General features: G+C 37.3%; 1 protein-coding gene and 1 non-coding gene across 3 annotated transcripts in view; one reads left to right on the top strand and one right to left on the bottom strand.

The window, feature by feature from the left end:
- The first annotated feature begins 3,222 nt into the window (after positions 1-3,222).
- On the top strand, positions 3,223-3,327 carry LOC113188459 (U6 spliceosomal RNA). Its single transcript, XR_003301545.1, has one exon. It is a non-coding gene; the product is annotated as a U6 spliceosomal RNA (small nuclear RNA).
- Positions 3,328-10,036: 6,709 nt separating this feature from the next.
- Vegfd (vascular endothelial growth factor D) overlaps positions 10,037-23,097 on the bottom strand; it is a 32,038-nt gene continuing 18,977 nt past the window's right edge. For both annotated transcript variants that reach the window (XM_026396758.2, XM_026396757.2), the window contains 5 exons: positions 21,329-21,519; positions 18,144-18,292; positions 16,362-16,462; positions 11,274-11,469; positions 10,037-10,449 (listed from right to left, as the gene is read on the bottom strand). In XM_026396758.2, the coding sequence (XP_026252543.1) occupies positions 10,323-10,449; positions 11,274-11,469; positions 16,362-16,462; positions 18,144-18,292; positions 21,329-21,519 (764 nt within the window). In that variant the 3' untranslated portion in view covers positions 10,037-10,322. The remainder of the gene's footprint in view (positions 10,450-11,273; positions 11,470-16,361; positions 16,463-18,143; positions 18,293-21,328; positions 21,520-23,097) is intronic.

Raw genomic sequence — 23,097 nt, 5'->3', positions numbered from 1 at the left:
TAAGAGAGAGAGACAAACAGACAGACAGACTGGGGATTGAACCCAGGGCCTCAGCCATACTATGCAAGTGCTCTATCACTGACCCATACCCCCAGGCCCTGGCATTGTCTTTTCTAATAGCCCCTTCCCTTGTGCTTCTTGGTGTTCCCCTCTTGCCCCACCTCCTGGATATTAATGATTTGATATTTTCTTCTCCCTGTTGAGTCTGTTCCTTCCAAATTGCCTTCTTCTGTTTGTTTTACTCTCTTTCATATTAGGGTTTTACCAGATGTCTGGAAATTCATGGTTACCCACTCATATTTAAAAGTATGGGTCAGAGCTAGGGCTGTAGCTCAGTGGTAGAGCACTCACCTAGCATGTGTGAGGCACTGGGTTCGATTCTCAGAACCATGTAAATAAATAAATAAATAAATAAATAGCATTGTAGTCCATCTACAACTAAAAATATATATTTTAAAAAAACTTAAAATAAAAGTAAGGGACAAAAGAGTTGATCAGAATTCTGAGCCCTAGAGTGATGGGGCCTGTTGACTCATTGGACTGTTTCACTGAGAATCCCCCCTTCAGATTGATTTCAGTCACTTTGGGGGTCTCTCCTCTTGGGCTGGTCATATTCCCCTTACAGAAAACCATTTTGAGTAAAGGCCTGACTGCCAGCATTGTGGTCACACATAGAGGGCTAAGGGCTGAGGTTCTTAACATTTAGTATGCATCTGTTTACTTAATTTACCTGTTCTCAGTTTAGTATCATGTCCTTGTGGATGCCAGGTATCCTCTAGTCCAGGTGCACTCTATTTCACCCTAGTCAGAGAATTAATAACCTATCATTTCCCTGAGCTCAGGAGTGGCATTCACCCTACGACAGGGTATGTGTGTGGGAGGGGATCTGGGATCAAACTGTTTCTTAATCAGATTTCAGATTGAACCTCATTTTAGCATTCCTCCCATTTATGCAAGTACAAGGGACACCAATTTCTGAGCTTTTGGGGAACTCAGCTTTCCCTATTATTGACTTAAATTCCTATTTGTATTTTCAGATCTACCAAACCATTTACAACTCATCCACCTACTTTTCAGCTTTCAGAATGTTGTTTCTTTCAACCTTCCTATTCACCAGGTCTTGTGTAGGTTTATGCTCTTATAAAATCCCTTTCCTCTTGGGGAGTGTTTACTCAGGGCATTGAAAGATAGCAAAAGTCGATGAATGCTTTTATGCAGACTATTTTTATGGACTATTCAGAGTCCATGCCATTGAGATATACCATAAAAATAAGTAGAATCCTTCCATAAATGTAACATGACTTTATTTGAATTGCTGAGAATTGGGTTGGGGTCATTGCTCAATGGCAGAATATTTGCCTAGTATTCACAAGGTGCTGGGTTCTATCCCAGCACTGCAAGAAAAAAAAAAAGAAACTGTTTTCAACTATTTCTGAGAACTGAAATTTAAATCATGGTTACTTCTTAGCTTCTTTGGGTTGCATACGTACACAATGACAAAAAAAAAAAAGGTGAGGCCAGCTAATTCCAACAACCTATTCAACAGAGTCCTTTACTGTAAAGGCTCAAAAAACAGTCTATTTCATAGTAATTGGTAACACTTGATAAATTAAGGAATATTTTTCACCAAGAAACTGGCTAGCTTTTACAATAAAGGACCAAGTGAATATTTTAGGCAGTGCAGGATATATGATCTCTGTCATAAACTGTTCAACCCTGATGTTGCAGAGCAAAAGTGGCCATAGACAATATATCAACAAGTGAGCATGACTGTGTTCCAATAACACATGATTTACAAAAACAGGGAATGGGCCAAAATTGGCCAGTGGGATTGCTTTCAAACAATATCAGTGGTAAGATAACAAAAGGCAGACTTTTTTTAAACTGAGCTATTACAAGGGTCAAATAACAGAATATTTTAGATAGTTGTCATTTCTTAACATTTTTAAGGAGAATACATCTTTCCTTAAATTCCTATCTAGAGTTACAACATCTGAATAATTCAGATATTCCATGATCTAGCTGAGTTTAAACAATATGAATTGTATAAAATTACTCTTGACTTTCCTTTTAGAGGGATTTTTACTTACTGGTCATAAAATCAATGCAATCATTAATTATTCATTAAGTAATTATTTATTAGGCACCTACTATAAGAAAAGCATTGTTATCACACTGAGGATTAAGAGTAAATTAGCTCTTGTTGACCAAATTAGCAAATCCATGAAATTCACAATCTGTGGGGGAGGGGAGCACCAGGGATTGAACTCAGGGACACTCAACCACAGAACCACATCCCAAGCCCAATTTTGTATTTTATTTAGAGACAGAGTCTCACTGAGTTACTTAGCACCTTTTTTTTTTTTTTTGCTGAGGCTGGCTTTGAACTTGTGATCCTCCTGCCTTAGGCTCCCAAGCTGCTAGAATTACAGGCATACACCCCCGTGCCCAGCTAAAGTGTATTTTTTTGTGTCATGTCTTATCAAATGTCTCAGATAGTATTTTATTTTATTTTATTTATTTATTTATTTATTTATTTATTTATTTATTTAAAGAGAGAGTGAGAGAGAGAGGGGGACAGAGAGAGAGAGAATATTAACATTTATTTATTTATTTTTCTTACTTCTCGGCGGACACAACATCTTCGTTTGTATGTGGTGCTGAGGATCGAACCCGGGCCGCACGCATGCCAGGCGAGCGCGCTACCGCTTGAGCCACATCCCCAGCCCCTCAGATAGTATTTTAATCTTCATCCAACTCTGACCATTTGCTGCCCAATCTGTTTTCACATACTATTTTGGTCACAGATTTATGATCTGTGCTATCTTATTAATATAGTCTCTGGTCTAGTGGCTTAAATAATCAGGGGCATCATGCATCACTGGCATTTACTGTTTGCTTTAAGTTCTTAGGACTTCTCTCATATTTTTATTTTGCAACAAGTTGAAAATTTTCAGCTCACATTCCAGGGCTATTAGTATGACAAATGTTCCTTTACAATGCCTAGTGGACTCTAATAAGCAATAAGCCAGTTGTCCTACTTCCCCCCTCAAGGACCAGCCCTACCGTGATCCAGCCTCAGAGATCCAAGAGCAGATCACTATGGTTTGGGGAAATTGGGGAAGAAGAAAGGGGAGAATACTAACAGTGCCAAGCCAAATGGTATATAGTTTAGCCTAGACAAGGCTCCCTACAGTATCTGCATCTAAATGGCAATTAACTGTTCGCTTTAGCAGCACATATACTAAAATTGAAATGATACAGAGAAAATTAGCATGGCCCCTGTGCTAGGATGGCAGGCAAATTTGTGAAGCATTCCATAATTTTTAAACAAATACAAAATAATCAGTGTAATCCCTTGCATTTTATCAGAACATAATGGAATGAAATGAAAAATCAACAACAAGAAAAATTATAGAAACCACATAAACACATGGAGACTGAACAATATTATTTTGAATGAGGACTGGATCATAGAAGAAATGCAAGGAGAAATTTTAAAATTCCTAGAATCAAATAAGAATAATGATATAATATACAAACATCTGGGATACTATAAAGGCAGTTTGAAGAAGAAAGTTCATAGCATTAAGTGCCCTAGAAAAGCAGGAACAAATTGCAAAACCAGTAGAAGATAGGAAACAATTAAGATCTAGCTGAAATTAATGGAAATGAGAATAAAAAATAAAGGATTAATGTAACAAAGAGTTGGTTCTTTGAAAAGATAAACAAAATTGATAAATCCTTAGTCAAACTAACCATACGAAAGAGAAAGAAAACCTAAATCAACAACAAAATTAGAGATAAAAGAGGAAATACCCTTAAAGACATTCCTGAAATCCACGGGTTTATTAGGGACTATTTTGAAAACTTATATTCCAATAATTTGGAAATTCTAGAAGACAGCAATAAATTTCTAGACACATATGACCTATCCAAATTGGACCAAAAATATATAGGAAACCTAAACAGATCAACATCAAGCAATAAAATTGAAATAATAATAAAAGGCTTTCAAATATGAAAAGCAAAAGATCAGATGAATTCTCAGTTGAGTTCTTTGTAAATTTTTTATTTGTTTTAATTAGTTATATATAACAGTATAATGCATTTGTGCACTTTGATTAAAAGAATAAAAAGTCAGTAAATAAATGACCTAACATTACATATCAAAGCCTTAGAAAAAGAACAAATCAATATTAAAAGCAAAAGACAAGAAATAATTAAAATCAGAGATGAAATCAAAGAAAAAAAATTGAAAAAATTGACAAAACAAAAAGTTGGTTCTTTGAAAAAATAAATAATATAGATAAACCCCTGGCTATGCTAATGAAGAGAAAAAGAAACAAAATTCATATAACTAAAATACAAGATGAAGAAGGAAATATCACAACAGACATGTCTGAAATACAGAAGGTAATCAAAAACTATTTTGAACATTTATACTCTGATAAAATAGAAAATATCAAAGACATTGCAAATTTGTAGAGATATATAACCTACCCAAACTGAATGAGGAGGTCAAACACGATTTAAACATATCAATTTTAAGTAATGAAATAAGAAAACGCCATCAAAACCCACAAACCAAGACAAGCCTAGGACCAGATGGATTCTCGGCCAAGTTCTACAAGACTTTCAAAGAAAAATTAACACCAATACTCCTTAAAGTATTCCATGAAATAGAAAAGGAGGGAACCCTTCCTAACTCATTCTATGAGGCTAAGATCACCCTGAGACCAAAACCAGACAAAGACCCATCAAGGAAAGAAGACTTCCGACCAATATCCCTGATGGACATAGATGAAAAAATTCTCAATAAAATTCTGTAGTGCACCACGATCAAGTGGGGTTCATCCCAGAGATGCAGGATTGGTTCAACATATGGAAATCAATAAACATAATTTATCATATTAATAGACTTAAAAACAAGAATCATATAATCATCTCACTTGAGTTCTACCAGAACTTTAAAGAGCTAATGCCAAACCTCCTCAAATTATTTCACGAAATAGAAAAGGAGGGAATACTCCCAAATTTATTCTATGAAGCCAGTATCAACCTGAGATCAAAACTAGATACTCTGTTGTGGCTTGGACATGATGTGCCCCCCGCCAAAAGCTCATGTGACAGTGCAAGAAAGTTTAAAGGCAAAATGATTGAGTTATAAGAATTTTTAATCAGTGCATTAATCCCTTCATAGGGAATCACCGGGTGGTAAGTGCAGGCAGGTAGGGTGTGGTTGTAATAGGTGGGTCATTAAGGCCTTGCCTTTGGGATATATATTTTGTCCACTTTCCTCCACCACACCCTTCTGTCATGATGTGCTGCCTCACCTAGGGCTCAGAACAATAGATTCAGCCATCTATGGTCTGAGACCTCTGAAACTGTGAGCCCCCCAAATAAACTCCTCTAATTGTTCTTGTCAGGTCTTTTGGTCACAACAGTGAAAAAGCTGACTAAAACAGACTCATCAAGGAAAATAAAACTATGGACCAATACCCATGATGAATACAGACATAAAAATCTTTAATAAAATATTAGCAATCCACCAAGCACTGCGGCACGTGCCTATAATCCCAGTTGCTCAGGTGGCTGAGGCAGGAGGATGGTGAGTTCAAAGCCAGCCTCAGCTACTTAGTGAGGTCCTAAGCAACTCAGTGAGGCCCTGTCTCTAATTTTTAAAATATACAAAAAAAATTAGCAACCCACCTCCAAAAGCACATTAAGAAGATTATGCACCATGATCAAGTTGGTTTTATCCAAGAGATGCAAGGTTGGATTGACATACCCAAATCAATAAATGTAATTCATCACATAAATAGAATTAGTGAGAAAAATTGCACGATCATCCTAATACATGCAGAAAAAGCCATTGGTAAAATCCAACACCTGTTCATGTTAAAAATGCTGAAGAAACTAGGGATAGGAAAAACTTACCCAACATCATAAAGGCTATATACAACAAACCCAAAGCCAACATCATACTGAATGAAGACAAACTGAAAGCATTTCTTCTAGAATCAGGAACAAGACAAGGATGTCCACTCTCACCACTTCTATTCAATACAAGTCTCAAAACTCTAGCCACAGCAAACAGGCAAGAGAAGGAAATCAAAGGGATACAAATAGGAAAAGAAGTAGTCAAACTATCTGTTTGCTGATGACATGATTTTATATGTAGAACCAAAAAATTCTACCAAAGTCTTGTAGAGCTGACAAATAACTTCATCAAAGTGTCAGGATAAAAGATCAACATACAAAAATCAATAGCTTTCTGATAATTCAATAATGAGTCTGCTGAAAAGAAATTAGGAAAGCAATTACATTCAAAATAGCCTCAAAAAATATCTGGGAATAAATCTAATAAAAGAGATGAAAGACCTCTACAATGATAATCATAGAATGCTGAAGAAAGAAATTGAAGTATAACCTAGAAAATGAAGTGGCCATGTTCTTGGATAGATAGAAGTAATATTATCAAAATGGCTATATTTCCAGAAGCAAGCTGAAAATTTAACGCAATCCCTATCAAAACACCAAATGACATTCTTCACAGAACTATAAAAACAGTCCTAAAATTCATATGGAAGAATTAAAGACCCAGAATAGCCAAATCAATTCTGAGCATCAAATTTAAAAAGCTTCTGCACAGCATAGGAAACAATTAAAAACATGAATAGAGAGCTTAGAGAATGAAAGAAAATCTCTACCAGCTGGTCTTTCAATAGGGTAATAATATCCAGAATACATAAAAAACTAAAAAAACTTAACACCAAAAAATTACAACCTAACAAATAAGTGGGCAAAAAATCTCAACACACATTCCTCAAAAGAAGAGATACAAAAGGCCATCAAATATATAAAAAATATGTTCAACATCATTAGAAATCAGGAAAATGCAGATCATAATTACACTGGTATTTCATCTCACCCCAGTCAGAATGGCAATCATCAAGAATACAAATAATGGGCTGGGGTTGTGGCTCAGTGGTAGAGCACTTGCCTAGCATGCGTGAGGCACTGGGTTCGAGCCTCAGCACCACATAAAGAAAAATAAAAGCATTGTCCATCTACAACTAAAAAAATTTTTTTAAAAAGATTTTTTTAAAGAATACAAATAACAATAGTTGCTGGCAAGGATTTGGGGGGAAAGGTACACTTACACATTGTTGTTAGAATTGCAAATTGCTACAACCACTTTGGAAAGCAGTATGGAGATTCCTCAAAAGACCACATATGGGACCAGGGTTGTGGCTCAGTGGTAGAGCACTTGCCTACCATGCATGAGGCACTGGGTTCAATCCTGGCACCACATAAAAATAAATAAAATATAGGTATTGTATCCATCTACAACTTAAAAAAAAAAAGAAAAAATACCATATATGGAACTATCATATGACCCAATTTTCCCACTCCTTGATATTTATTCAAAAAGATAAAATCAGCCTGTATGCACACCAATGTTTATAGCAGCACAATTTACAATAGGCAAATTATAAAAACAGCCTAGGTGCCCTCCACAAACAAATGGATAAAGAAAATGTAGTATATATACATAGTGGAGTTTTATTCAGCCATAAAAAATGAAATTATGTCATTTGCTGATACATGGATGGAACTGAAGAACATAATGCTACAATGAATCCTGAATACATATATGTGTATTTATGTGTTATAAATAAATAAATAAATATATATATATATATATATATATATATTGCATCAACTAAAATAATAATAATGATAATAGAAGGGAGATCAGTAGAGCAGAGTGAGTGGATCAGGGGAGGGAGGAGGGGAAGGAAAGGGGAGGTACTTGGAATGAGATGGATCAGATTATGTTATATGCACATACAAATATGACATAATGAATCCCAATACTATGTACAATTATAATGCACCAAAAATGTAGGTTAAAAATAATAAGTGGCAATTAGAAAACTGGAGCCACTTAAAGCTAAAACATGGTTTTAGTTGGTTTTAGCACTGATCCAGGGATTCAGTATAAGCCAAAACTTGTTAGTGGTCTCATACTCCTGGGATTTGCCGATGGTTCTGCTTCTTTTCTTTGGGATAATCCCTTAACTTGCAATGTATGTTGTAGTGTTCAACATACTTTTTCAGTAATGGTAACTGAAGTGAAATGATGAACTCTGAGATGTAGGAAGGTGATATTGTCATCTACATTTAACAGATGAGGAAACTGAGTCTCCATGAGGTTGTTCAGTTTCACAATGGGATTAAGTGGCAGAGTCTGTAGTTAACTTAGGTCTTGCTAGGCAAAGTGGTGCTGGCTTGTAATCTTTGTGACTTGCGAGGCTAAAGTGAGAGAATAGCAAGTTCAAAGTCAGCCTCAGCAACTCAGGCTGTAAACAACCAAGCAAAACCCTATCTTTAAAGAAAAATAAAAAGGGCTGGGGATGTGGCTCAGTGGTTAAGCACCCCTGAGTTCAATCTCCAGAACCAAAACAAACAAACAAACTTAGGTTTTTTTTCTCCTTGTCAGAGATTCTGCCTTTTTTTTTTTTTTTTAATCAATCAAGGACAAGGGTGACTCTTCTGCATAGTGTTCCCTGGGTTATCTCCTCCCCCAGCTCTCATGGGAACTTAACCAAATATCGTAGATAGGAAGGAAATGGTAGAAACTGAAGGAAACATTGAACACTATCCCCAGGGAGGCAGATTTGAGATTTGAGTCTCCCACATCCACATGTGGCCCCTGTGAATAAACTCTGTTGCAAAACTGCTTGGTCCAGTGATTGGCACACTGTGTAGTAGGCCGGGACGGTAACAGACCCATGGCTAGATGCAGATCAGCTCATGTGTTTAGGGCAGAGACTGAGGATTAAAGACAGGAGGTATCAGAGGGCCTGTGTCTAAAGCTACAGCCCCCAGAGAACTTCAAGGAACAAAGGGAGAATTCAGGACGGTTCAAGAACCTTGACCAAGGAAGGCAGGGATTTAGGCCAGGATCCAGCAATGCCACTGCTTATCATTGTCTTTCTCTTTGGGACTGTCCTGCTCCAGGGTGGTCTGGCATGAGAAATTTGGGTTGCGCAAATTTAATCTGGACAGTTTCCAAACATAATAGGATTGCAGTGTAGTGGGGAGATAAATATAAACACAAGTATTTACACACTGTGTAAATGTTATAAGATTGTGTGTATGTATCTATCTATGCAAGATGCTATGGGGGGATCAGTTTTTAAGTTAACAAGAGTTGAGATGTGAACGAGACTGAGAGGCTGAGTAAGTACAGAAACTTGGAACCAGAGTCTTAGAAGGAGCGCAAATTCTTAAAATTATCAAGGGCATTGATCAGCTCCCCTCTATCGTGTCAAGTCCAACTTCAATTTAATCTCAAAGCACAGGGAGATTCCCAGCTATCCTTGAGCCACACTTGTTTAACTTTATTTAGAATCATAAACCTCTGAGAGTTATTTCTTTGTTTCCCAAAACTAAGGTGGAGATTTGCTATATTCATGTCTCTCCCTATCCCTCCCACTTCTGAATTTCTTTTGTTTTGTAAAACATTTTTAGCATGAAATATTGACTGGAAGCATATTTAAAACCACAAAATTTTAGTCAGGCATGGTGGAACATGCCTGTAATCCCAGCAACACAGGAGGCTGAAGCAGGAGGATTGCAAGATTCAAGCCAGCCTCAGCAATTTAGCAAGGCCCTAAGCAACTTAGCAACACCCTGTTTCAAAATAAAAAAAATAAAAAGGTCTGGGGATGTGGCTCAGTTGTTAGGTGTCCCTGGGTTCAATCCAGGTATCAAACCAAACCAAGCAAAACAAAACACAAAATTCTATGGCTTGAATAATGGTGTTTATTTCCTTTAAATACCCTTAAATATGAAACATCAGACAGTAAGTAGTTCACTAAACTCAAAAACTACAAGCTGGTCAGGAATTAGAAATTCAGTGCTGATCATACAAATGAAATTCTGCATAAGAAAGAATCAGAATAATTCACAAGAGTTGCACTTAGCAAAGGACTCAACCGCTTCAGTTTTCCTCATCTGCTCCGAGTAATCAATCACATGGTACCTGTCGTTCCATGACAAGCAAACCTTTCTCATGCACCAAAACATGGGTTCCTTAGGAGCCCTCTTCTCCATTCTTGGATGTGCAGAGGTATGTGCAGCTAGAAGCCATCTGTAAATGAACCAGGAAATTCTCAGCTGGTGTCAATGGAAGGCTGGTCTGGATTCACTGTGGCACTATGTAAAATAGGGGAATGACAGTGACAGCAATTTGGCAAAGCAGCATGATATTTAAAATGACAGGGATGGGGAACTAGAGCAAAGTTGAATCAAGGATTCTCTCGGCTGTGGAGTCCCTGGGCAGCTCTTTTCTCCTTTGGAAAGCGACAATGTTTTGCACATGCTGGTTTTCCACTTGCACATGTTCTGGTGTGAAAAGGGCACCAGTCCTCACAGCTGTAGCCAAAGAAAGTATAGATGAGAATTTAGAATCAAGGATGGAGTTCAAAGGACTAACTCTGTTCTGATTTAATTAAATTTTCAAAGGGAAATTTTCAGAAGTGTATTTAAAATGTCAATATAAAATCCTGAATGGTTTCTCACATATATTCGAAATTTACTAAGGCCCAGCAGATAACCTCTAACTGTTCTATTCATCAATAAATTTCTTGCTTACGTAAATCCAGCGACATCCACGTAATCGAAGAAAGAAAAAACAAATACATTTGGACATATATAGTGAAAAAGAGGTCGAACTTCCCTTCCCCCAATGATTGTTTAAAACCTGTCCATTTAGTTTTTGCTTAAGAACTATCAACCTAGAAGGGTGCGGTGGCGCATGCCTGTAATCCCAGCAGCTCGGGAGGCTGAGGCAGGAGGACTACAAGTTCAAAGCCAGCCTCAGCAAAAGTGAGGCACTAAACCACTCAGTGAGACCCTGTCTCTAAATAAAATACAGAATATGGCTGGGGATGTGGCTCAGTACTCTAGTGCCCCTGAGTTTAATCCCCCAGTACCCACCCACCCCCCAAAAAATAACTATCAACTCTTGATAGCAAGCAGGATTTTCCTAATTTCACAATTTATCATCCCTCTGTGTACTTTCACTTAATCCTTAGTTGCCAAACCTCTGTCCTACTATCAAAAAGGAACTTGGGCATTGAGAAAAAAAAAGTTAGCTTAATATGGAATCCCATCAAATAAAAAATGGCATTTGCATTAAATGTTGCTAAGCCAGGTTAAAGCAAAAGCAAAAAAAAAAAAAAAAAAAAGCCATTGACCTGCAGGTATCTGGGTGAAATATCTTGTGCTTCTGGCAGCAGCTCTCCAGGCTTTCTTTGCATTCAAAGCAACTGCAGTTTTCTGGGTGCTGGATGAGATTTCTGGGACACGGTGTTTTACAGACACACTCGCAACGATCTTCATCAAATTTCATGTGTGGTGCACAGAGAGCCGGTTCCTGGAGATGAGATTGATCTAAACAGAAACAAAGTCTTCCTTAGATAGCTGTGGCCTGCATAACGTGATCGCCAAACTTTGTCACAGATTCTACATCATCCATAACTTGGATTCACCCAATCCCCTTTCCTATACATTTTTGTCTTTAATTTTTTTCACAAGGTGAAGGAAATTCGTCTCTGATTTCGTAGGACAAACACAGAATTCTTGTCTTTCTTAGGATTATTATTTTTAAAAAAATACACATCATAAACTGAATATTTTTAATATATATTTAAGGATTTTTAGATTGGTGGCTTGTTGAAAATGTAAGCTTCCACAATCAAGAATTAGTGATAAAGCCTGGGGTTGTGGCTCAGTGGCAGAGCGCTTGCCTAGCATGTGTGAGGCATTGGGTGTGATCCTCAGCACCACATAAAAATAAATAAATACAATGAAGGTATTGTATCCATCTACAACTAAAACAAAAACAAAATTTAAGAAATATACATCAGAACTTTCAAACCAAGCATGGCAACAATGATGTATTTCCTCAGCACAGATAACTACCTTGGTATAAAAGATATACCAGTGACCATGAACTTTGATTTCACAGATGTTTGCTAGAAGACACACTCAGCCAAAAAGAAGGCTTTGAGAAGTCTCTGACACTCTTAGCTGACAGATACTTCCAGAAGACGTACAAAACCACTGGAGATCGCTACTTCATTTCCAAGTCTAATCAGCAAATTGAAATTCATTGCAAAAAAAATGTAGAAGAATGTAACCTTGTCACATTGGCATTCTTGAAGGTTTGGGAGGAAAATCCATAATTCTTCCCTAAATCTGCTTCTTTCCAAGGTTACCTTGTTTCAAAAATGGCAGCATCATTCTGGACTCACCAGCTATACTGAGTTTGACCACCATGTCCCATTTCCCAGAACTTGCTCATTGTTTTCATCACCACTGCCACTTCCATAATTCAGTCAGTGCCTTTTTTTCTTGTGTAGATGGCTGTCATTCATCTCACCACCACAAGTTTTATCAAACCCAAATCTAGCCACATCATTCCTCTGCTTTCAATGCCTTAAAAGTTCTCCTGTCTCAATAAAAGCCAATTTTCCCACCAGGAATATAAAACTCTCCATGAACTACACCCTCATAACCTCCTAGACTTATCATTTGACATATACCCTGTGCTCCATCCATATAAAATTCCAGTTCTTATTTCTCTGATATGCCAGAGTCTCTCAGGCGTTTGTCATTGTTCTTACTCTGCTAATTCCCTGATATCTTTCCCAACGTCTGCAAGTTTAGCTAAGTGCCCTGACCCTGTGCATATTTCCATTCTGTCCCCAGTCCTTCCTTACACTAATTACATTAGTCTGTTTATTTCTGTTTCTCCCATTAAGTAAAATATCATGGAGATTAGGGATCAGGTCTCATGGTTTTGGTCAAAACAAATAACAACAACAACAACAACAAAAATAACAGGCACTCAATAACACATCTGTTGGATTTATTTGGTGTGACAAAAAGGTCCTAAAGAACCTATGTAGCATTTCAAGATATTGATAAAACTAGATATTTGATCATTAATGACATACCAAAATAACAACCTCATGTCAATCAGTGTTATGATTTTTACTTCTAATTGATGGTGTTTTAGAAATTATGTAAAGTGAGTGTCTGGGATGACTCCATTCAGAATTTTGTGAAGAGGAAAATGGTGCATTGTATAAGCCATAGGCCAATGAGGCAGATGTCACTTTGGGGTAAGATGTACTTGACTGATAACAGTGAAGTGCGGAAAAGATTTGCATTGATCACTAGGTGGCAGCAGATATACACTCAGAACACTTGATACAGGACCAACTCCATTCTTGGTCAGGGTGGCTTAGGGAAACACACACACACACACTCACACACACACCCATAAAGTATTGGTTGAACTTTAGCAAATTATATGACGTAAATGGTCTTTACATGGGACTGGGGTTGTGGCTCAGTGGTGGGGCGCTCGCCTAGCACTTGCGGGGCGTTGGGTGTGATTTTCAGCACCACATTTAAAAAGTGAAATAAAGGTATTGTGTCCAACTACAACTAAAACAAAATATAAATAAATAAATAAATAAATAGTCTTTACATCCTTAGAGGCAAGTTAAAAGGAACAGAAGCCAGCTGAAGTATTGTATATTGATTTCCATTGCTAGGGAGCTTGATGCTGGGTCACCAATGTGTTCTGTCCTCAGCCTTGTTCCATTTATCTTCTTCTTCTTTTCTTCTTCTTCTTCTTCTTCTTCTTCTTCTTCTTCTTCTTCTTCTTCTTCTTCTTGCAACAAACTGATGGAACTTTTCAAAATTGAAATTGTGGCTTTTTGAGAAAGGAAGGGACACATTGTTTTTTTACAATACAGAATCGATACCTTGTTTTTCTTTTAAGTTTAGAACAATGACCTGAATCTAACAATATAAAATTAAATTGCGCTTGGATTCACTAACTCAATTACACTTGTCTGGCGGGAAGAAGAGTCACTGCAGAAAATACAACTAGACTTAACAGCCACTTATGTGAAAAAGATGTTTGGTGCCGGGGGCAGTGGCGCACACCTGTTATCCCAACAGCTCCGGAGGTTGAAATAGGAGAATCGGGAGTTCAAAATCAGCCTCAGCAAAAGAGAGGCGCTAAGCAATCCAGTGAGACCCTGTCTCTAAATAAAATCCAAAATAGAGCTGTGGCTCAGTGATCAAGTGCCCCTGAGTTCAATCCCTGGGACCAATTTATATATATAAACATGAACTTAGCCTCCCCAGCTTTCTCTCTCACATCTGGCCAATACTCCCACTTCATACTGCATATCTTCAGCACCCTTGATGTGTGTGCTATGTTCTCTCACCTCCAGCCCCAAATGCCTACATCCCCCCTGCTCAGACCAGTTCTCTCCTTCCCCACTACTCTTTCCACCCTCAACGCTTGTGTACCCAATGAATCCTTCTCCAGGAATGACCTCCAGAAAAAAAGAAGCTGCTTCACTAAGGTTAAGTCCCCTACTGTGGCAGACCATAACCATGACCAGTCCATCAGGCCCGTTCCTTCACCTGCCTATTTAAGACTTCCCTGGCAAAGAGGTTCCAGCTTCAACTCCCTGTAGGATCGATCGGTTGACATCTCTTAGCAACTGCATTGCCATCCATATATCTTCTCCCTTTAAGGCATTCATTGTACCTGCATAAAAACCACCTGCCTGTAAAACTGTCTGGGAGGCAGAGTTGGGAATACCGCGACTAGAACAGCCTCTGAGCTGTGTATATATATTGCTTCCCACAATAACTTTCTAACGCTATTAAAAAATGAGTCGCACAGAGAAAGAATCAGATTGGTTTGACATGGTTTTATAGGGTAAAAGCTGAACAAATGAGTTGATGCCATAGAGCTGGGCTATTCACAAGATAGCTCTGGGCCATATGTGGCTGTTGAGCATGAAATGAAGGGTCTGAATTGAGAGGTGCTGAAAGTGTAGCACACATATGGGATTTCAAAGGCTTAGCACAAGGAATGTAGGGTGTCTTGTTAATATGTTTTCTATTGGATGCATGTTAGAATAGTACTGTTTTGAATATATTGGATTAACTGATATATATTAAAATGAGTGGCACCTGTTTCTTTCTACCTCTTTAATATGAGCAACGTAAAACTAAAGTTACATATGTGACTTTCATCGCATTGCATTGTACTGGAGACAGAGAAAGATTCAAGTTCAATATAGCAATAGGAATGTGGGCATTCCTTAGTGCTTTCTTGGTGGGTGCTGAGTTTCCCCATAACTGATGCATATTCTGGCAGAGGATGGCTGAACAGTTGGTGGGAAGGGTGTCAAGAACATTCCAGATCTGCATAGGCATTTAAAGTACATGAACCCTAAGTTTACCTCACATCCTAGGTTGAGCTTTCATGAAAACATTTAGAAGGGAACCAAGAAATAGGACAATAGAAATTAAGTTGCTATTTACAGCTTCTTCTTAAAGTCTTAGCATTTACTCCTTAATATTCTTGCTTCTAGATCATAGTTTAAAACAAGCAAGATTTAAATTGTATGATTCCTTGTGATCCCCCCACCCCCCAGTGGAACCATGTCAAGCTCTCTGGGAAATAAATTTTGAAAGCATTTATTTTCAGTCATATGTTCATCATCAAAAATCAGCATTACAGAATATGAGCAATGACAATAGCCTATCTCACTTTGTTCTCAGTTCGTCTCAGCACCATATCCATGTTTTGCTTTTATTTTGCTCTAATTCCAAAAACGTTTTCCCTTATTCCCCATTTTTTTAAATTATTTGGCATGTTTTTGCATGATGCAGTTGAAGGAAACCAAGCCCAAGATTACTTTATGTTCCTGTGAGACTTTCATACAAATGAATTAGTTAACTGTGGTTGACTAGTGTTTAGTTCTGAAGTAGTTGTCATTAAAATTTTGAATCCAGTGCTTTGGGATAGTGTAATCACTTTTGGCTTTTCTTTGAGATTAAAAAGCAGAGTGATGAATTGGTGGACTCACTCATTACATGATCACAACACAGAGGGCTCCGGAATCTGACCGCTTCTATCATTCTTGGCTATGTGACCTTGAGGAAAATATAAGACATCTTGGTGTGCCCATTTTGAATTGCAAAAAAGAAATTATATGGGACTGGGGTTGTGGCTCTTGCCTAGCACTGGGTCCAATCCTCAGCACCACATAAAAACAAATAAATAAAATAAAAGTATTGTGTTCATCTACAACTAAAAAATTTTTTTTAAAAAGAAATAATAATAAACGTGAAGATAAATAAGATTATGACATTGCTGAGTCATAGTAAGTACTCAATAAAGTTCATTGCTACTGTTATTTTTATAATTACTATTATTATGTCACTATTGCTATCATTACCTTCTGTTCCAGCAAGTGGATTCTCTTCCTGTAAAACGCATTTACATTTGTTGTTATCCCATTGCATATCCATAGGACAGAGCTTCTTGGACTGGGGACAGCTAGGAAATGAAAACAATAAACCAGATTTAAAAGTTTTCAAGAGTAATCATAATTTTGGAACATGAAATAAATTTCTGAGTCATGGACAGTTAAGGGTTTTAAAATTTTAAGAGAGACGTGGTGGTGCACACCTGTAATCCCAGCTACTCTAGAAACTGAGGCATAAAGATCCCAAGTTGGAGGCCAGCCTCAGCAATTTAGTGAGACTCTCAGCAACTTAGCAAGACCCTATTTCAAAATAAAAATAAAAAGGGGCTGAGAATACAGCTCAGTGGTAAAGTGCCCCAGATTCCATCCCCAGTTTAGCAAAATAAATAAATAAATATTTTTAAAATTTTGTTATTTTATTTTTAATCTGTTATACAGGAGTGTTTGAGACCTACTGTATTACATAGCATGGTGACTACAGTGAATAATGTACTGTATATTTCAAAATTGCTAAGAGTAAATTTCAAATGTTTTCACCACCCAAAATAATTATGTGAGAAGAAAATTTTAAAGAGCTTAATTCATATGTATGAACTATGTCTTATAACATAGTAATTCTACAATTATAAATATTCAGTTGGGAAACCTTTAGAAACCAAGCTGTAATTTAGAAACGTTATTAAACTCTTATAAAAGATGGTTGTTAAAACTATGCAAATTATAGCTGTCAACAGTTTATTTACCAAAAGCAAATATTGTTCTCACATAGCTTCTAAGATTACTTTCTTTAAAATAGAGAGAGGAACATTGGCCAGGGCAGCAGAAACAGCTTGAGAATGAATGTTCCTTTTCCATGAGCTTTGTCTTCTGCTTGAAAGGCAGAAGGGGGCCCATGGCTCAGCATAAACTAGCATATAATCCCCAGCTCGCTCATTCACTCATTCTACTCACACAATATGTACACTGTTTTACTTCTGCAGAATGTATCTCACTTATTTCATCTTTCATTCAATGTTTTTGCAATTTTCCCTTCAATGCTCTATATTGAATCCTTTTTTTCCTCCAAAATCAATAATCCTTATCTTTGGTTTCAGAACATTTCAGTGTCATAATTTGTTTTATAAAGAGTCACAAGGTTATTCTCAATAAATTCAAAGTCAAATTAACTCTTTTGCATGTATATTGAAAACTTGTTTCATTCACCAGTGTCTAAGTCAATTATCTTTAATTTGTTTTAACTTAAAAGAAAAATTTTCCATTTGGTAATCTTTGAGGGAAACATTAGAAAATTGGAAAACTCATATGCTGAAAGTTTTGCCACCTCCCAGTGACTCCAGAAATCCTTTTCATTTTTACTTTTTCATTTCAGGACTTGAATATACAAATAGCGTGAAATGAATTTTATTTCATGCTTGTTTTGGAATGCTGGGACCCATGCCAAATTTGAGGCTGTAGTAGTTTTATAACTGCATTAGACTTTACACATAGGAACAGAGAACTGACAAGAACCAAGATATCTACAAGTAGCCATGTTGAGTTTGTAACCACCAGCCACATTGGTTCTACCACATCTAACACCTAATAAAAAATACATTTGCCAAATTGTTACTATCAATAGATCTTAGTTTTAAGTTGAAAGATTAAAAAAAACTTTTAAGAAAAAAATGATAATTCTGTAATTAATGAAGTATTCTCCATACACAGCTTTGGCAAAAGCATGAAGAAGCATAATTAAGTACAAGAAAGTCTTACCGATCTTCTTCTGGGATCTGGATGGATCTTCTGATAATTGAATATGGGTGGCGGGGGGCCGTTGGCAAGCACTTGCAACCTGTATGATTGGCAACTTTAACAGGCACTAATTCAGGCACTGATGTCAAAGGTACCGATATCTCAAAGAGCTATAGCAGAAAAAGATAATCATAATGTGTAGATTATTGTATTTTATAGATTATTTTTATTTAAATTTATACATAATCTGCATTTTTGCCTTTGTCATTTGTAGTGGTGACTTCATCAAAGTTGTACATTAAGAGTGGAACTAAGAATGATAAGGGCTGGTACGATACTGGGCTGGGAGTCAGGAGACCGGATACTAATCCAACTTTATGAAGTGTCTTCATTTTTTTTTTTTCAAATCTCTTAACATTTTGGTGTCACTGTACCCTCATGAAACGGTACTATTATTTCCTATACTTGCTTTAAATTTGAATATAAATTGTAAGAATTAAATGTGATTGAAATATGAAGATTATTTAAGATCTTGGTGGATTAGATCATTATTCAAACTACCTATCCCCTCATATACTATCTCTGATGAAGAAATAGTTTCTTGTCTCTTGACTTTGGACTTGGCCATGTCACTTGCTTTGGCCAATGGAATGTTAGCAGACATGACACAAGTGCACACTGGAACTGTGCATGCTTGGTGGGGCTTGTTTTCTCATGCTTATACTTTTGGCATAAAAAGAATAAGATCTGGCAGGCTTGCTGGTCCAAGAGATGAGAGACACAAGAAGTACATCTAGGCTTACAATGCAGCTCAGAGTTAAGCCCAGCAGAGACCACCCTAAACCAAATGGACCTCAGATATACAAATGAGAATAACTCATTATGTTCAAAGTCATTGAGTTTCAGGGTATTTGTTATATAGCAGTGTGAATTAATGGCTCACATAAGATCATAATGCCCCCAAATTCTTATAGCTCACATGTACATCATTCTTTCTGTGTCTGTATGCCAGGCTCTATTATAGTACTTATATATTAATTTATTTGCCCCTTATTAAAAACATTATGGGGTAGGGTTTTATTATCCTTATCCTAAGATGAAGGAACAGATATCCAAAGAGATTATATAACTTTCCAGAGTAGTTCTATGATGGGTGAATGAACTTGATTTTAATGCACATCCATTCAATCACTGTCCCATGTTGTTCTTACTGTATACATTTATTCACTGTGTCTCTAATAGGTTGTTCACATAATCCATAACTTTGGGGTGAGAGGTAGTTCTTTCAAACTATTAAAATGTTCACATATGCATGTTTGGAAAGAAAACCTGCTGTACACTTACACTTAAGGACATTCTTTAATCATTTGTTGAGTACAACAGTCAAAATAAAGTGCTCCATCATCTATTAAGTGGAAACAATCCATTAAGGTTGTGTTTATTCTGACCTCTAACATGTAATGGAACTTGCATGAGACTAAGCAAGAGTGTTTTCAGAGTGTTTACTTTGCATAAGCTTCATCTTCTTGCACAATTTTCAGCTATGCTCTGAGGAATAACATAATCATGAACTAAGCCCTCTTTCATTATGCAAGCTTTGTTTTACTAAAAGCTGATGCTCAGCCATGCTTTATGTCATTTTTTTTTGTAATTGTCAAATGGCAGAGATCAGATTTTCACAAGTTCCAAGATTCTGTAAAAGTATTTTGAAAAAGAAACTCTCCAGTTTCAATCCTATTTTAGAGGGTAGAAGGAACAAAATTATGATAAGTTAGCCTATTTACAGAACAAATAAGATAATTGCCTATCATGAATATATTTGATGCCTGTAGAATTTTATTGTACTACTTCTTTGCAAGATCATGAAAAAAGAGATTATATTGGCAAATGTGACAAATAAATATATTAACATGTGAGGAATTTACAACACAGGACAGAAGGAATGTAGTTTTATTTACAGCTTTTGAGTAATGTTTTCCTAAATTTGTTACTACGGTTCTCAAGGGCAACATTTACTCCATTTTACAACAATGTGGTAGCCACAGAAAGTATCCTTATCTGCTGGACAAAGGGGATCTTATACAAAGGAGATGGGGGGGATATTTCTTTCGTGGGGACTGCAGAAATTGATTTTCAGTTTCTTTTGTACTGGACATTCTCGCTTTGCTGGTCCCAGGTGCTTTACCATTTCTTCTGTCTTCCTTCAACCCTGTCTATGCCCTTCATTAAACTCTTGTCAGTCACTCCATTTGAGCAACACAGGACTAACACAAGATGATGCAGCTTCTGCTTTTAACATCCTGTTCAAGTAACTTCCAGATGATTTTCTGGTTTTTGACATTATAGCACAAGAAATGAATTCAGGCTATGGAATCCCATAAATCTGAGTATAAAGCCAGGCGTGGTGGTATACGCCTGTAATTCCAGCAGTTTGGAAGGCTGAGGAAGGAGGATCATGAATTCAAAGCCAGCCTCAGAAACAGTGGAGCATTTAAGTGACTCAGTGAGAACCAATCTCTAAATAAAATATTAAAAAGGGCTGGAGGACTGAGGTTGTGGCTTAGTGGCAGAGTGCTTGCCTAGCACGTGTGAGGCATTGGGTTTGATTCTCAGCACCACATAAAAATAAATAAATATAAATAAAGGTATAAAAAAAGGGCTGGGGACATGGTTCAGTGGTTAAACACCCCTGGGTTCCATCCCTGGTACCAAATATATATATATATATATATATATATATATATATATATATATATATATATATATAATATATATATGAATTCTATCTCTGACATTCATCAGCTGTGTAACTTTGGATAAGTAATTTATCTCTCTGAGCTTTGGTTTTTTCATCTATAAATAGGATAAGAATGCAGACATTGTGATGCACACCTGTGATCCCAGCAACTTGGGAGGCTGAGACAAAATGATTGCAAGTTTGAGACCAGCCTCTGCAATTTGAGACCCTGTCTCGAAATAAAAAATCTTTAAAAAGGCCTAGGGATGTAGCTCTGTGGTAAAATGTCCCTGGGTTAGATGCCCCCAGTATCAAAAAAAAAAAAAAAAGAGGATAAAATACCCTTTAATTTGTTTGAAGGATTAAATGAGATTATTAAGCATGGTATTTGGCCACAAGGTCATCAATGGCTACCAATGAGACCATCATCAGGGCATTGGAGAGGGCACACTTGCTAACGTCCCCATACCTGTTTGGAAACGTAAGAGGTGCTCGTGTTCATACAGATGAGGCTCTCTTCATTGCAGCAGCCACCACATCGGAACACATTCACGCAAGGGGGCTTGAAGAACGTGTTGGTACTCTTCCCCAGCTCATTGGCAACCTCCACACATGTCTCTCTAGGGCTGCACTGGGTTCTTTGCCACTCCTCATCGATAACTGTAGAGAGAAAGCTCATTGGGGCCAGCAGATGAAATGACCCTGACATGCCAACACGTGCCAGGGTGCTGAGCTTAGGCATTTTCGTAGCTTTTCTGCTTATTGTACTACATGGGAATTTTTTGTCAGTTTTTTAAGCAAAGATTATGAAAAAATATTAAACCCCTAATCTGTGTTCTTTCCCATTTATACTATACATTTCATAGAATATTTTATTTCCCTTTGGGGACGTTCACCGTGTCCTGTACATAATCCCACTGAACCCATCCGGGGAATCTGGCTAATAAGTAAATGGAAGCATGTAAAAAATAACATGTTAATGTTATTTATCAAATGATATACAGGATACAGTTGGATAGCATTTCTTATACTTGAAGCCAGCTGTGGATAGGTTTTAGCAACATTGAGAACTATTTCTGTTGGTTGCTTCAGTAACTAACTATAGTGGGACTTAAACCTGGCAAGCACATGATGGGCATTTAAGTGGAACTGATCTTTTCTAAAATCAAGAGTTTTCTCATTTGTAAATGCCCCTCACTGATGTTCACATAGCATGATGAAATAAACCCATTCATTTTAATGGAAGGAGCAATCCTTTGGCCATAGCTAATTTGAGGAAAACAAGAAAAAGAGAAACAAGCCTCTGGAAATAAAAAGAAAATTACATACTTTCTTGTAAAATAGTACTTGATTTTTTTCTCAGTTTATTTTTTAAGTAAGATTTTGACACTTGGACACTTAATGCTTCTAGTCTTTCTATGACTGCTTTTGGAGGAAAGATTCAATTTTATAATAAAACTCTACAGTTTCCCATGCACTGAAGTGTAGACTTTGTTGTATATTAAGGGTATGTTTAAAATTCCTGTTTCAAAACTGAGCTGGGCATGGTGGCACACACCATGTAATCCCAGTAATCCCAGTGGCTCAGGAGGCTGAGGCAGGAGGATCTCGAGTTAAAAGCCAGCCTCAGAAAAAAATAAGGCGCTAAGTAACTCAGTGAGACCCTGTCTCTAAATAAAATAAAAAATAGGGTTGGGGATGTGGCTTAGTGGTCTAGTGCCCCTGAGTTCAATCCCTTGTACCCTCCCTAAAAAAAGCAAAACTGACCCCCAAGCCAGGTGTGGTGGCCCATGCCTATAATCCCAGTGACTTGGGAGGCTGGGGCAGGAGGATATATATATACATACACAAACATACATACGGCTAGGGGTGTGGCTCAGTGGCTGAGAGCCCTGAGTTCAATCCCTGGTACCAAAAACAAAAACAAAACAAAAAAACTGACCCTCAGTGATGCCCACCTCTATTGTGGCCAGGCCTCGTGTAATCCCCTCTCTTGTGTGTAGACAGGACCTAGTGACTCACTTCTTATAAAGAAAATACAGTAAGAGTGATGAGATGTCACATCCATGATTAAGTTTTAAAAGAATGCAGTCTGTATCTCTTGCTGGCACTCTTCTTCAATCTTTCTCTGCTTCCAGGTTTTTGTGAAGCAAGCTGCTATGTTGGAAAGAGCCATGTGGCAAGAAACTAAGGAAGGCCTGTGGCCCACAGCCAGTAAAGTAACTGGGACCCTCAGTC

This window comes from Urocitellus parryii, chromosome X (assembly GCF_045843805.1).
Source record: "Urocitellus parryii isolate mUroPar1 chromosome X, mUroPar1.hap1, whole genome shotgun sequence".
NCBI lineage: Eukaryota > Metazoa > Chordata > Mammalia > Rodentia > Sciuridae > Urocitellus > Urocitellus parryii.
This window is presented reverse-complemented; position numbering and strand designations above follow the sequence as displayed.